At 53.5% G+C, this 16,060-nt stretch overlaps 1 protein-coding gene across 1 annotated transcript in view; it reads right to left on the reverse strand.

The window, feature by feature from the left end:
* Positions 1–15,443, reverse strand: part of LOC143675659 (phosphatase and actin regulator 3-like) — a 51,915-nt gene extending 36,472 nt beyond the window's left edge. Inside the window, 7 exon segments of the mRNA XM_077151741.1 lie at positions 7,328–7,572; positions 8,322–8,499; positions 11,938–12,147; positions 13,453–13,508; positions 13,510–13,618; positions 14,140–14,368; positions 15,309–15,443. Of these exon segments, the coding sequence (XP_077007856.1) occupies positions 7,328–7,572; positions 8,322–8,499; positions 11,938–12,147; positions 13,453–13,508; positions 13,510–13,618; positions 14,140–14,368; positions 15,309–15,443 (1,162 nt within the window).
* Between the last annotated feature and the right edge of the window lie 617 nt (positions 15,444–16,060).

Genomic DNA, 16,060 nt, shown 5'->3' on the forward strand with positions numbered 1-16,060 from the left:
CATGGAGAATGCCAACTACCCCTAGGGCAGACTCTGCAAGGTGACACAGCTCAGTTGAAAGGATCAGGCAGGTGACAATTGTCTCCTGCAATGGTCCCTAGACAGAGCTGCCAGGGGCCCTTCAAGAATCCCTGTGCTGGGGATGTAAGTATTTAGTATTTATTACAGGCTTTCCCAGACAGATGTGGTTGGTCAAACAGGGGTCATTCTTCCCAGTAGCACCTGCCTGGAAACATGCTTATGCCTTTCAGGGAACTGGGGGACATAACGGAGAGGCAGAATCTCCTGTTGGACCCTTGTCCACAAAGTTCCTTGGCATCGGCCCCTGTCCACATCTTGGCTACCTCCTGCATTACACGGTACCCCAATGCTCCATGACAGTTCCTATCCCAAGATGTGACCAGCTCTGCCATGTCTCTGGAACTTTACTCACCTGGAAAGCTCTTACGTATTCTCTGAAAGCCCCCTCCAGGCTCCATTGTCCTCCCACCCAACATTCAGCCTCTGCTCGTCCTGCTCCCACCCCAGGCAGCTACTCTGCTGTGGCCTTTGATAAACTGCCTTGTTCTCCCCTGCGTAGGTGTGTGTGAGATGCAGAGCTCCCCCAAAGCAGGAGTGGTGGCTTTTTGAAAAACACTTATCCTCATTGATTTTTGAATTATGGAAGAAAGACACGTCCATTGTAAAAACTCAAACAGTGCAGACAAATAGAAATAATAAAAATGTTCTAAGTTGCTTGTAACCCCCTCCCTCCTTAAAAGGTCTTCTTATTTCCCCAGGCATCAGCTGCCACCACCCCATTCCAGTAAAGGAATATTTAGAAGTGCTGAAGGAGGCAGTCCTGCTCGGCTCTTCTTGGGGAAGGGGGGATTGGGACAGATTTCTAATCACAGATTGATATGTAAAAATGCACACACATTTCAACCTGGCCACTTCCTTTCTAGGGCTTTATTGTAGAGATGCATTCACTGAAGTGCCTATAACACAACACAGACGAGGCAGACGTATGTGTGCATCTACCTTGGGTGCATGTGATCCAGACATGCAGAGAAAACCCTCTTGCCCTCCTGCCCATGCGCACAGGGGACCCTTATACACATGGAGTTGCTGCCCTGCAGCCCCGGCTGTCTGCCGTGCCCCTGCCCTGCCTGCCCTGTACGTCCACCCAGGGTCAGCTCTTCCTGCCCACACCTAAGCCAGCAGAACTTGTTGCCGTATTTTTACAGATTCATGAAAGCATGCAAACCGATTAATTATGAGGGCTGGAAGGAATAGTTCTGTTGAGTCTACAAAAGCAGCATCGAATGTCTTGCAGGAGAGATCACCAAATCTCATCCCTAAAAGGCACAGCTACTGAATTAGGGTTGAGGAAGAGAAACTTCTTCTCAAGCGGGAAAGATCTGGCAGGAATGAGCACTTACATTGCTTTACAAACTTCGTAGTTTTTGTCCTGTTTTATAGAAACTGACCTAGAAATCATGGAAGAGGCACAGGGGGAGGTTTAGGCAGAGAGAGACAGTCGGTGGCAAGGCCTACCCCAGGACCAGAGGGCAAAATGGAGGTGCACTGCTGTCTTTTTTAAATTCATGTTTAAATTGAAATAAGATGTTTAATATGTATATATCATTTCTTTCTATTCCAAACTCTAACCAGACATTTTAACAAAAATATAATTGATTGGCCCAAATCACAGCAGGTAAAGGAATTTCTGCTCTCTCTTATATTCCTTTCTCACTTATAATAGAGAATAATGGGAGGATGTGTGTTTGTGGGCTTATGCAGGTGTGTGAGTTTATTTTTAAGAAGTAACACAATAAGATATTTCCCAAGGGCTCTTTGTTCACTCACAGAACACATGGACACACTCACTGTCCAAGATGGCTCAGCTCACCAGTGCTGCCTGGCAGCCGTGCGGGCCCACTGCAGGCTGCCCATCACTCATTCCACCGCCGGCCCCCACTCACTGCCACGTAGAGCATTTCCAACCCCCCATCTTGAGTTATTCTACAGGGAACATCCGTGTCATCGGTGCTTCTCGAACAAAGACTGTTTTCTCCCTGGGACACGTGGCGGTGTCTGCAGACATCTTCAGTTGTCACAGCTGGAGACAGAGTTGCTCCTGGCATCTGGTGAGTGGTGGCCAGGACACCACCCAGCACCTCACGCCCAGGACAGAGGCCCCTTGATAAAAAACCACATCCAGCCACAGATGCCCTCGTGTCGAGGCTGAGAAGCCCTGATGTAAGTAAACCGCCATGCACTGGTGCTACGGGAGTGGGCTCAAGTCCCTGAGACAGTGCTGGAACTGACAGTATGTGCACCTTCAAGTTTCACTTCTGAGTGAAGTCTCAGGTCCTTGTGCAAACGCACCCCCTATGCATCATCTCTGACCTCCAGCTCAGTTTCTATAAAATGGAGTGAGAACTTGGACATCTGATGGCCTGTGCCCAAGGGTGCTTTAGGAGGACCGCACCAAGGGGCAGCTCTGGCTTCCCCCATCAAGGCCATCACTGGGGGCTATGAGCACAATCTTGTAGTTGCCTTGGGTTCTGGGCACCAGGGTTCAATTCTGACTCTGCCCCTTTGCCAATGTAAGCATCTCCGCTTCTCCATGACCTTCCATCACCACCAGGAGCAGCCCCAGTGCCACACCAGCCCTGCCAGGGCACAACAGCCCCGGCTCTTTGGACGCGCACTGCTCAGCGCTCTGGCTCGGCACACACAGCTCCCACAGCAGGGCCGCAGCCAACAGGAAGCTGAGCCGGACGTGCTTGCCTGTGGGTGGCCGCGTAATGACGATGATGCCAACAGCAATGGACATCTGCCCAGGGCAGCTGGGACAGAGGGCCTCACACCGGAGGCCTTAAAGCACAGACATTTATTCCCTTGGAGGCTGGAAGTTCAAAATCAAGGCTTTGGCGGGTAGCTGCTCAGCTGTGGCCACCTCCCTTCAATCTCTGTGTGCTGGTTTGAAAGGATGTATGCCCCCTAGAAAAGCCATGTTTTAATCTAAATCCCATTTCATAAAGGCAGAATAATCCCTATTCAATACTGTATGGTTGAAACTGTAATCAGATCGTCTCCCTGGAGATGTGATTTAGTCAAGAATGGTTGTTAAACTGGATTTGGTGATGAAATGTCTCCACCCACTTGGGTGGGTCTTGATAAGTTTCTGGAGTCTTATAAAAGAGGAAACATTTTGGAGAATGAAAGAGATTTGGAGAGAGCAGAGAATGCTGCAGCACCACGAAGCAGAGAGTCTACCAGCCAGCAACCTTTGGAGATGAAGAAGCAAAATGCCTCCCAGGGAGCTTCACGAAACCAGAAGCCAGGAGAGAAAGCTAGCAGATGACACTGTGTTTGACATGTGCCCTTCCAGCTGAGAGAGAAGCCCTGACTGTGTTCGCCATGTGCCTTCTCACTTGAGAGAGAAACCCTGGACTTCATCGGCCTTCTTGAACAAAGGTATCTTTCCCTGGATGCCTTTGATTGGACATTTCTATAGACTTGCTTTAATTGGGACATTTTCTCGGCCTTAGAACTGTAAACTAGCAACTCATTCAGTTTCTGGTATATTGCATTCCAGCAGCTAACAAACTAGAACACTGTCTCCATCTTCTCATGACCGTCCCCTCTGTGTGTCCCTATGTCCCTTCTCTTGTCATCAGGCCAGTCACTGGACTTAGATCCTCCCTAATCCAGTATGATCCTGGCTCAAGACCCTTAACTAATTATACCCACAAAGGCCCCTTTTCCAAGTGAGGTCACTTCTGAGATCCAGGTAGACATGGGTTTGGGGGTAGAGAAGCCTCCTAGAGAAGATGACATCACACTTCTCCCATATGCCTGTGTGCCCCACACAATGCTGCCCCCACTGCTGTGACCTCATTCAGCCTGTGACAGCCCGATGCGGGAGGCCTTGCTGTCACCCTCGTGCAACAGAGGACACTGAGCCTAGAGGAGCAGCTCCTGTCCATGGTGGCCTGGGAAGCTGAGTGACCAGGCGCCATCCCTGCCAGCTGAGGCCAGGGCTCTGGAGGCTTCACCCACCCAGTCTGGAAGAGGCGGCTCCTGGTAGGTGCAATCCACAGGCCCACTGGGGGTTTTCCCCAACTCAAGGACTCTGCCAGCTTGTCCTGCCGAGCAGGGTGCTGAGCGATTGTTTAATTCCTCCATCCTTGTTCTGTGAGAAGTGGGCAAGCCAGACTGCACTCAGTTATGCAAATGCATGGGAATTGCTCTTCCAGGGGTGATCAGATGGACCTGCATGGGCTGCAGGGACACCAACATTCATACTCAAGCAATGAGTCGACCCTATTTGTTCACAGGCACGTACGGCACACACCAGCCATGGTGTGGCAACAAAACTGGGAGCTGAGATTCATTCTGCTCCTGAGGGACGGTATTTCTATCACCCGCGCTAAGAGATTCCTGACTTCACTGCATTGACCCATTCCTCACAAAATGATGATAACAATTTCCACACTCACTGACCTTGAGTTGGGGCCACACATAAGTAAACTGTCCCCTTTAATCCTCATAACCATCCTAGTATCACCCCAATTCTCAGATGGGGTAACTGAGACACAGAGAGGTTCATGAGCTCGCCCAAGGTCACAGAGCTTGGGAAGGGCTGCATCAAGCCTGGTGGGGTAACTGCAACCCTTCCAGAAAGTCACTACGCAGAGAGCTAGAGACAGAGCCCCGAATGGATGCACGGTCAGCTCCAACCAAGGAAGCCCCAAAATGCCTGAAGTCGGGATCCTGTCCCCCCACCAAAGGTCCCCTAGGCTAGGAGTTTGGATGGCACAGTGCTGCAGGCTGTGGGCGTGAGCACGGGGGCTAGGGGTGGTCTGGATGCAAGGCCAACAGGAACCAATGGAGCATTGGGGAAGTTTGCTCTCTCCTGCAGTCGCGCCTCTTCCCCTCCTTGCTCCCTCCCTCATTTACCAGCCTCCTGCACACCTAGTGTGTGTCCTCCACAGAGCCAGGCACTAGGACACAGATGTGGTCACTTCTCCTGGGTCCAGAATAGGAGAAAAGATGATAAACAGAACTGCTTTTACTTGACGCTTTTAAAGCTTAAATCTTACAGAAGCAATCACACTAAAACCATTCACTGTGAAGTCTGCCTCTGAAGGATGGAGAGGGCTCCCGATGCCCTGTTCTGCCAGGACAGACCGCATGCCCTGAAGGTGCCCAGCGAGCATGTGGGCACACGTGGCACAGCATAAGCGCTGGCCTCCAGCAGAGCACATAGACACGGCTGCTGCATAAGCCACCCTGTGTGCGGATCGCAGCATCGTGTGTGGCACGCGTGGACACTGGCCAACAAAGGCCGAGATGCACACGTTTACAGCAACATTGCAACCAGGCAGGGTGGTCCCACAGCATAGCACAGCCTCCTAGAGAAGATGACATCACACTTCTCCCATATGCCTGTATGCCCCACACAATGCTGCCCCCACTGCTGTGACCTCATTCAGCCTGTGACAGCCCGATGCGGGAGGCCTTGCTGTCACCCTCGTGCCACAGAGGACACTGAGCCTAGAGGCAGCAGCCTGTCTCTACAAGACCTCCACTCTTTCTGGAAATTAAATTCTCATTTAAGAGAATTTAAGTTAGAGACATGATGCTCATAACTAATAAGAATTCAGGTTGACAAAATATTTGGTAACAAAACTTTCCTTTCAGTGTTCACGTGGGATGGGTTGGTTCCCATGAGGTCTCCATCAGGGGTGAATGGCTTATAATAAAATTGCGGTTGTTATGGTTAAAAATTGATTAATCTACTGCTGGCATTGCTCTCTTTCGGCACCAGAGAGATCTAAAAATAACACGGCTGCCGTGACAAGCAGGGAGCAGGGTTTGCACTCGAGCTTTGTACAGAGAAGCAAATAAAACCTAAGCCCCAGAGTCTTCACCAGGCAGAGCCAAACACTTTTATGGGCCTCTCCTACTATGAAGGATTTTCCCCAAGAAAGCAACATTTTATTGATAAACTTTTTCTATAACCAAGATTGAATTCCCTCACTCCCCAAGCATTTTTATCTTGGGCAGAGATTCCTAACCTTTGGGGGAGTTATGGACCCTTTCAGAAAGGTGATAAAAATAAAGACTCTCCTCTGCATTCAATTTCTGGGGTTCAGGGGCCCCAGATTATAGACTCTGGGTCTAGAAACTGAAGAGGTTTGAATTCCCAGCTGGCAGGAAGCCAGAGCCCTGAGGAACCTGGTGGGGGGCTCAGCATACAGGAGCTGTGCCTTCCTTGGCCTGAATGTGGGGCCTTGGCATTGGGCCCTGCTAGGAGCAAGTCCTCCGAAAAAGACACGCTCAAGTCCTACTCCCAGTACTTATGAAGGTGCCCTGATTTGGAAATAGGGTCTTTGCACTGGTGGTTAGTTAAGATGAGGTCAGATTGGGGTGGGGTGGCGCTAATCCAGTAGCTGGTGCCCGAGGAGAAGGCAAAGCAAAGGCAGAGAAGGACATGAAGGCGAAGGTAGGGATGAGAGCAAGGAAGCCACAAGCCCAGGAGAGCCTGGGGCCCCCAGAGGCCGGATGGGGCCAGGAAGCTTGTCCCCTAGAGCCAACGGAGGGTGTGTGACCCTGCCGATGCCTTGATTTAGGACTTCGGGTCCCCGAGACCACAAAGGGAGCATCTTGTCTCAGGTCTCCCAGTTCGCAGTGCATAGCTGAGCATGCTAAGAAACAGCTAGGGGACAGCTGGCCAGCCTCTGTGTCTCCGAGCCCCAGGAACCTCCCAGGTAGGGCCAAGCGACTGGTGTTGTCTGGAGGAGCCTTGTAAATATAAGAACCCATACGCATGCCCGCGGCCCTCTGTGCTGCCTCTGAGACGTGGCCAGCATGAAGCGCTCTTTTGCTCTCTCCCCACCTTACCTCATTCAGCTCCTCTCTGAGTTTTTCACACTATTTCCCAAACAGTAGACATTCATGCGCTACCTGTACCACGTCTTGTCACATCTGCAGACCACACGTGCCTTTGACATCTAAGTTAACTTTTTGGCTTAAGCTCATCCTGAGCAGCAAAACTCACAAGGCCACTTGTTGTGCCAGTTTTACGGTCTTTTTCCTAATACACAGGAGCAGGGTTACACAACTATTAAAATGAGCCGCATTCATCCGGCTGTCTCGAAACCATGAGGCCCCGGCAGATTTGGGAGACGCCGCCCTGCCACGCAAGCCTCCTGTCCCCTCTACCCCGGCGGGTGGGCCCCGGGCCCCTCAGGCTGCGCTTCCACGCCCCCAACAGGAAGTCTGCGCCCGCCGGCCCTGGGGCCCCGCGTTCCCGGATCCGCCCTCCCCTCACCAGAGATGATGGAGTCGTTCAGGGCCTCCTCATCCTGATACAAAAGCAGGTCATCCGCGAGCTCGGGATCCATCATCAAATTCTTGTTCTCAGAGTCCTTTGCGGCCGTCCGCTTGTTCTCCGCAGCCCCGTCACAGCCCCACGCCTCCTCCCGCTCCCTGCTCCGCTCCACGCTGGATGTTCTCGACAGACGGACGTCCGCTCGCTTCTTTGGAGACCCTTTATTTTCCCTTCCTTGAAAGCTAAATTAGAAAGATATTTTGGGTTATCCATTGCCAACTTCATCCCCAATCCAGCAGGACCTCCTGAGGGGCTGATGGTGAAAACGGCAAAAGCAGAAGTCCCCCCTCTTCGCCCCGAGCCCACCAGGCAGGACGCGCTCGCCGGGACCACCGGGATCTGCTGCCGCCAGGGAGCGTGGCACGTGGCACGCGAGCCTCCCCACGTCATTTCAGGTCGATGCTGGGCGAAGCACCGTCTTTGCGGCTCTAATGCTTCCACTAGCCCATGTGTATGCTTCCAAGGTCTGCTCTGCCCCCAATAATTCACATCTCCTTCCCAGTCCACGAGCCTCAAAGGACCAAGAATAAAAAGCAAATGTGGGAAACTGGCTCATGGGTCCTCCCGCCTGGTAGAAACCACGAAGCCCGCAGGGTCCCAGGTCGGGGCCACAGGCCCTCTCATTCAGTGAGCCCTCCTGGGGTGTGCTGGCCCCTGCCTGGACCCTCAGGGGCCCATGCAGGGCTTTGGGGCATGGTTCCCACAGGGTGTGACCCCACCATCCCCTCTCAGAATGTGGGAACCGGGACCAGCTTTGTGACTTGCGGGGCCCAGCACATGGTGGAAATGTGGGGTATCCGGGTTACAAGTCGTTAGGAGTTTCAGGTGACAGCATGGTAAGGAACCATCGTGGGGACCCGAGACCCCCACGTGCATGGCCAGCCCCAGTGGGTACTGCAAGACCCCGGCCCCTGCAAGCGGGAGCCCTCATCTGTCCTGGCGGTGCTTCGTGGCCAGTACCCTGTGCAGCTCTTCAATGACCCGGCTGGGGGGCAGCAGCCTGTGGATGGAGGTGAGGTGCGGAGACCCCATGGGGGTGGACAGCTGTCTTTGAAGGGGAGGGTCTGCACTCTTCCCACTGGGGCCTTGGAAGAGAGGCACCTGGCCTGGGGCTGCAGAGCAAGCAACAAGAGAGTCATCCTTCAGGAACATGGAGGGGGTCTTGTTGGAAGTTGGAAGCAGATGAGCAGTGGGTCTCTGTTCAGCTCTGCTGTTTGAGGGGGGGGGCATCCCAAAGTGGGTGGAGACCAATGTCTCCCTGCAGGGGCTCAGACTCAGACAAACCTCCTTCCTGTCTCTCTGCTACCAACTCGGTTTCCCACAGCCTCACTTCTTCTGGCAGACCCCGGAAGTTTCCGGAGCACTGTGGTGACAATTCAGCCTGGACAGCATGGCAGTCACTTTCAGCTCTTCCCACATCACCCTCTCGCCGTTGCCTCAAGCCTCTCCCTGTACCTCAGCTAGTGGGATCTTTCTGGAAGATGACACCACTCACATCTCTTCCACTTCCTGGAGACACTATCCAGGCCAACAGCCCGGCCCCCAGGGCCCCAAGGCCACACCAGCACAGCCCTCGGTGTCCTCGCTGCCACTGCCCCATCACACTCTCTTTGCTCCAACACAGGAGTATCTTCTAGGCCTCGAAGGCACCAGTGCTCTCTGCCTGCTCTGAGCCTTTGCACAGGCTGTTCCCCCTACTGAGGCTGCTTTTCCCCTCCTCAGCAGGCTTACTGCCCCAAACTCAGGGGAGTCTTCTGTGTGTCCCCCCCATCCCCACCCCAGCCCCACTGAACCCATCCCACGGGACCCGGCTGCCCTGTACTCTGCCCTTCTCAGGTGGAATGAGTTACTCCACCAGGGTTTGTCTTTTGCAATAGGCTCTGAGACTCCTGGGGCCAGGGCCATTGCCCATTCCCCTTACTGCTGCATCCCCAGACCATGCGGACATGGAATACATGTGAAACTAACAGGAAATAGATTTATTTTTCCTTATTGACAGGAAATAGATTTGAAGATGGTTCCAAATGGACTGGTTCCGACCTAAAGGGTAAGGACCCCTCTTCCTCCAGCCAAGACTTCCCAAAGGCACACTTGGGGGCAGCGCGGCCCAGCTGGCAGGGCCCAGTGTTAATGACCAGAGCCCAGTGTTATAACCAGTGTTAACAGCCAGGTCCTCAAGGGACCCCAGCAAGCAGGCCCAGTGGAGGCCTCATGCCCCGACAGGGAGAAGGGAGTGAATTCACCCCCACGCCCTGAACACCAGAAACAAGTGAAAAAACGCCCCAGATACAGCCCTAGAATGCCAATGGTGCTGATAAAAATCATAACCCAGAAGCAAAGGGGAAGCAAAAGTCTTGTTGAGGATTCAGTGGTTTTGCTTTCTGCACCAGCACCTGCTTTTGCCAGACGCAGCCAGGTAAGAGCCCTACCTGGGTGGAGCCAGGCAGAGGCCAGGCCCAGGCAAGGCAACGGGGCACAGTGGGCTGAGCGCACCTTGGTGGGGGCGGGGAGGGGGTCAGAAGAGGCTTCTCTGTGGAGTGAACCTTTGAGCTGAGGCCTGAGGGATGAGAAGGCATCAGACCTGCAAAATGTGACCCATTTCAGGGTGGGGCGGGGGCTCCTCCCGAGTTAGGTCTCAGAGGCCACCTCCAGCTTCCCTCCGCTCCACCTGCCTGGTCTCCATTGGCCTCTGCCCCCTCCAAGGCCCCAACTGCTCATGAAAGCCAAGCTCACCCTGAGCACCTTGGGCAATGGGAAGCATTGCCCCTCTCTCTGTCTCTAACTATCATTGCCTCTAGCCCCTGCTGGATCCTACAAGGAAAGTACCACCAGCCCCAATTTGCAGACAGGGAAACTGAGGCAAAATGGAGCACCTATGCTCACCTCACTGCATACCTGGCTAATCCTCATTCAACCTCCTGCCACTTCACAGATAGGGAATTGCAGCCAATCAAGGCCGAGTACCTCCCGGGGTCCAGACTGGGACTGGGATCCCAGCAGCAGGACCCCAGCCACCCTGCTCCAAACTGGCAGGCCCCTGCCTCCCACTGGTGCACAGGGAACCCCAGTGGGCAGCGGCAGCAGGACCCCCACCTGGCAGAACACATGGCAGCCTGGATGGACTGGGGCAGGGGATGCTTTGTGGTGACCCAGAAGGGGTGGGGGTTGCGCTGACAGAGGCAAGTGGGCCCATCCCAATGGGCTGCTGTGAGCCCCTCCCCGTAAGTGTTCCCCAGAGGGAAAATGGGCTGGGGGCTGCCAGATAGGAAGACTTTTCAAGAAAAGCCAGGCATTTGGATTCTAGGTAGTTTTCCTATGTCATTATACACATTAACATCTAATACTTACACATTAAAATGTTTAAAACCCTGGCAACAATTAAAAAACAAAATAAGCGGTGGGAAGTGGTGGTGGGGTGGTTAATTCAGCTGCAGTGATTCTCCCGCCTCTGGGACGGGGGTCTTCATTTTGCCTCCACCCACCTGCCTGGCTCGGGCACCTGCCTCCCCTCGCACCTGCAAGTTAAACTCAGGTAAGGGAACTTCCCCTCCTCTACTGCCACCTAGTGTTCAAGCTCCGAAACAAACATTTTCAAGAAAGAAAAGGAAAAACAGGGCAAGAGCTGAGAACATTTAGCCAAATTAAGACAAAGTCACTAAAACATAGTCTCAGCTGTAAGAAATCCAAGGACTGTCCAGGTCTCCTGCTTTGCTACAAGCAGCAAGTATCACTGGGGGGTGGTCAAGGGATTAAAACAAAACTGCTGAGCTCAGCTGTGTTGTCTCCTTCCATGCTTGTCGCCTCCAAAAACCCAGCCTATGAGGCTTTATTTTCTTAAAAACCCCCTCTTGGTAACAGCCTGCTTTCTCCAAGGCCATCAGTGTTTCCCATTCACAGAAGTGAGGGGCCAAGAAGCACCCAAGCAGGAAAAGCAAATATCTCTATACCCTGGGATTATTTGGCCCATGTGGTCAAGCAGAGGCATGGATGCTTTTTGGGGCCTCTGCCCTGCTCCCGCCCCATCCCCAACCACCAGCCCTAGTAGCCTGAGGTTCATTCCTAGCTCTGCCTCTCTGGATGGAGCTAGCAAGGGCATCTGAGAAATAGAGACTGGCAGAGATGGAGAGAAAGATTGAGTGTGAAAGAGAAACAGAGAGGCAGATAGAAGCAGGAATAGAAGGGCTCACAAATAGGTACATACGTACACACTCAGGTGGCAGAGATGGACAAAATGGGGTAAGTGCCCAGCCTGGGGCTGCTGCACCTCTACATCGGGTTCAGGATGTAGTCCAGCAAAGCACCCACCTCTGAGTCCAGCAAAGCGCCCACCCCGTGTGCTCGGCAGAGCCCGCAAATCTGCTCCAAGCAACCAAAGCTCCTGCTAAGAAGAGCCCTCTGCCTTGGGGGCTGACCCCGACCTGCCCCCAGAGCCCCAGACACAGAGGCAAAGGGTGGGGAGGGGCCCCTGGTGGGTGCCCAGCCAGGACTGGCCAAAGGTGTGGGTGGATGGAGGCGTGGACAGACAGAAGGACACACACATGCAGACCTACCTGTGACATTTTTCATGATTTTGGAAGTTGCCTTGGGTGGCGGGGTGGGCAGCAGTGGGGGGCTGGGGAGCTGGTCCACGGATCTCTCCAGGGGTCTGTGAGGACTGTCTGAGGACTCAGACCCAGCTAAGGCTTGAGCAGGCTCATCCAAGGGGAGCAGGACGCTGCTGTCAGCTGCTGCTTCCCCGTTGGGCATGGGTGGCATCTTGGCTGGTCCAAAGGCAAAACAGAGTTTGTGAAACAGGGTTTGTTTTTAGACTGAGGCAGGAGTGAGTGTGGAGTAAGGGGCCTTTGGAGGGTAGGGGAGGCATTTTTTGGAGTTACTTCAGATAGACTTTTAGCTTCCTGTAAATTCAGCTATAAGAAGTAAAGTTCTTCTCTCACGAAAAAAAAAATTCAGCTATAAATACACCCATCATAAACAGGGGGGATGAAAGAAAGAAGAGGGAGAGGAGGAAAAAGAGGAGGCAGGGAGGGACACGGTAAGGAGGAGAAGGAGGGCGGGGACAGCGGGAAAGAATTTCAAGAGCATGGACCATTTTGACCACTCCCTCACTGGGTAGGTGGGTACCAATGTGTCACCTGGAGACGGTGACCACAACCACAGGTTCTAGATGCAGACGTACCTGGGCTTAGGGCAGCCTCCATCACCAACCAACCCCGTGACAAGCCACCAAACCTCCCACCAAACCTCTCTGTGCCTCCATTTGCTCATTTACGGCACTGGACGCATTACCGCGTGTTGGCTCCGTGCCATTAGAACCCACACGCTCAGCCTTTCCTTCCTGCCTCCTTCCAAGGCCAAAAGAGAGGCCAAGGTCAAAAGAGAGGCCTCAGCTGCTCTGCCAACCTCAGTGTGAACTCCAGGACTGTCACCAAGAACATGGCCTCTGAGGCCAAATCCAGCAACCAGAACTTCACCGTTTTCCTCCCTAAAGTTCAAAGTGACCATCCCTGGGTGCGAAGGCCGTGATTTTCTTGCCACTCCTGGCCAGCAGGACCCCTGCCACACTTCCTCATGGCGGAATCTGCTGCTTGGCTTCACTTCTCCTGGGCTGGGCCATGGCAGGTGGGCAGCCAGTGTACTGCACTTCCAGTCATGCCCACCTCCAGCAAATGCTCTTGTCAGCACAGAGACAGCTTGCAGGGTGACTGAGCTGCCAGGAGGTCCCTCTACCCTTCGCCCTACCCCACTGTCTTGGGGTCTTGCTCCTTTGGAGAGCACCTTCCTGCTCAGAGGTCCCCAGTGAAAATGAAGTCCTAGGACACCTGTAAGCACCTCCCTTTATGGTTGTGCCAGAGGTGGGAAGAGACTGGGAAAAATACTCCAGCAAATGCTTTAACTCAGCCCCGCAGCAAATGTGACAGGTCTCGAAGCATGGAGAGCAGGGTCAGCCTTCCAGGGGACCACTGCCTAAGCCCTGCCCAGGGACCCCAGCAGCTGCCCCCCACCCCCAACCCAGGCCAATGGCCATCCTAGGAGTCGCTGGGCCTGGCCCAGTGTCCAGCCAATACCTGTGTCATCCGAATGGGGGTCTGAAGAGAGCTGCTGCTCCAAGGAGGCCTGGTCTGCTCCCTGGCAGGGCATCTCCTGAGGTCGGCAACTCCTGAGTGGGGGTGGACGGCTCACTCTGCATAGCTCAGGGGCCTCTGCCAGGGTTGCATACTTTGCTTTCAGCATCTGCAAGGAAATCCAGGCATCAGGCAGTCCTGCTCTCCCTTCCTCAGAGTTTCCTTCTCACACAGCGCCTTCCTGGGACATACCCCATTGCAGACACATATACTACCCGACCCCCCAAGATAAGTGCCAAGTACCATGACTCACCACAGCACTGTGCCCAAACCCTGCCTGTGTAATATCATACCCCAATGCCTTATGGAAGGTCAAACAAAGCCCCCAGCCTCCCACCCCATATTGACCCCCTCTGCCATGTCCCTTTTTGGCACCCACCTGCTCTGATGCGAGCCTGGGGGCTTGTTTTCCCCAGTGCAAAATCAGTAGGTGTGATGCAAGCAAAGTCTCAAAACAGCATTTGTACATTTCGACTTGTTCCTACCATGTGCCTCTACCATCTCCAGGGAACATGACCTGGCCAGCCTGCTGTCAGACATGTGGAGCAGGGCCAAATGGCCAAGCCAGACCAGAGCAAGAGACTGCTGCCCAATCCTGAGGTTCTGAGATTGTTTGTTACGCAGCATTACTCCGGCTGCAGATGGTTGAAATAGCTCTTGGCCTGACTTGACGAGAACGGTCATGGGTGAATTCTCGGGGCAGCCCTAGGGGGGCCGTGGCCCCTCGTTGTGGCCCCGGCAGCCTCCCAGAACCCCGGGTCACCGTCACCCACTCAGCCCCCGGGTGCCCCATGACAAAGGGCCAGGCCCAGGCCAGGTGTAAGCTCAGGTGGGCAGCAGCCACCAGGAGGCACCCTGGCTGCAGGAGCGGGAGGCAGTGTGGGGGGGGTGAGGAACAGGGGGGCCTCACCGGCCTGGGACGAGGCGGCTGCCCACCCCCTGCACCCCCCAGGAAAGGAGGAGCCTGGTCCCCCCTGGAGCACCATTCTCATCCCCCTCCCTTCTGGGCAGCCCCAATCCCCCCAGAGCTGGGCCCGCGGCCCGCTGCTTTTCCCCTCGGTGAGAAAAACCATCTCCTAAGCAAGCGGCTGCCGGAAGCAGTACCGTGGGGAAGAGTCCACCACAAGAGCCCTGCAGCTCCACCCTGTCTTTGGGCCGTTATTCTACCTTCATCTGACAAAAACATTTTTTTCTCAAAAATTCAGAGTTTAAGAAAGGCTAAACTGCACTTCTCCTACTAGGTTTAATTATTTGGCAATTCAGTTTATTTGTGACAAAAATCAAACCTATATCTTTATTTACCCTTTACTAATCAAAATAATACTTTTTAGAATAGATGATAAACATGCATTAGAACTGTTTCGATTTTCCCAGGCCCTTTCCTAAGATCCAAAGCACCTGCGTACAAGATATTTGTGACGCAAGCATCTTGGGCATTATTGTGGTGTCCCGGTGAGAATGGCGCAGCCTCCGAACCCAGCAATGACAGGCCCGAGTGCCCAAAGTAGGCATTAAACATCAGCACGCTCAGGGCTTGTCAAGCTCCCTTCGCATGGCATGTTTTATTATTAGTATTAAGGAATTTCCCATTTAGGTTTGCCCTGAAAATAGCATCTTAAAAATAGTTGGATTTTGGAATCTAGAGGAGAAAATGATGACCAAAAGCTTTGTGAGTGCAAGCCCAGGTGGGGTCACATTTTATAACGTCTGACCCCACGAATATAAAGTTCCCTTCATGAGCTCCCTTCCAAGTTCCTGATGCTTTGGGCCATATTAAGGAATTCAGGGTAGCTGCACACCCTCAGGGAACTGGGGCCTTCAGCAGGAAACCGGGGAGCTGGGCCCAGCTCCAAAGAGACTTCTAAGCGGCCGGGAGGTTTCCAAACCAGGAGTTTGAATCTCACTGAACCAGAAATCACGAAGGGGTCACGCATGATTGAAATCTGTGCTGCTGGTATGGATCACGGAGACACAGAGGCTTTAGAGAATGAGAGGATTTTGTCAAATTAACTGAACTAGTGATAACCACCAGCGCTCCCCGAAAAGGCAACTAGGGGCAGGGATGCAGACATGGTGTGATTAAGGAGACATCCCCAGGGCACTCACCACCCCGACCCCCTCACCTCTTGCCCCATGGGCTCCTCGGGCTTTGCTGTCATCAGGAAAGAACTGAGACGTGGAACTCAGCACCCAGCAAATCCCAAGGGTTTAATACATGTTAGCGGTGGCAGGAGAAGGAATGATGACAGTTTGCACAAATCGAGGTTTAAAATGTGAATATGAAAAAAAAATGATGAAACAAAACCATTACCATGATTTGGAGGAAGCTCACCCAATCCCAGCTTCCCCACACCCAGCTCTGCCTCCTGGGAAGACGTTTTCCAGGAAAGATGATCCTATCAGCTCAGGCCCTCTTCCCCCACCCCAGGCACACTGAGCCCACTGGTGGCTGCTCAGACCCCATCCTGGGCACTGAGCTCATGGGTCCCTGATCCTGGGTAATTCCTCCAGACATGGAGGCTTTGTTGGGGGGTCACTGTACCCCTGCCTC

This window comes from Tamandua tetradactyla, chromosome 3, assembly GCF_023851605.1.
Source record: "Tamandua tetradactyla isolate mTamTet1 chromosome 3, mTamTet1.pri, whole genome shotgun sequence".
Taxonomy (NCBI): domain Eukaryota; kingdom Metazoa; phylum Chordata; class Mammalia; order Pilosa; family Myrmecophagidae; genus Tamandua; species Tamandua tetradactyla.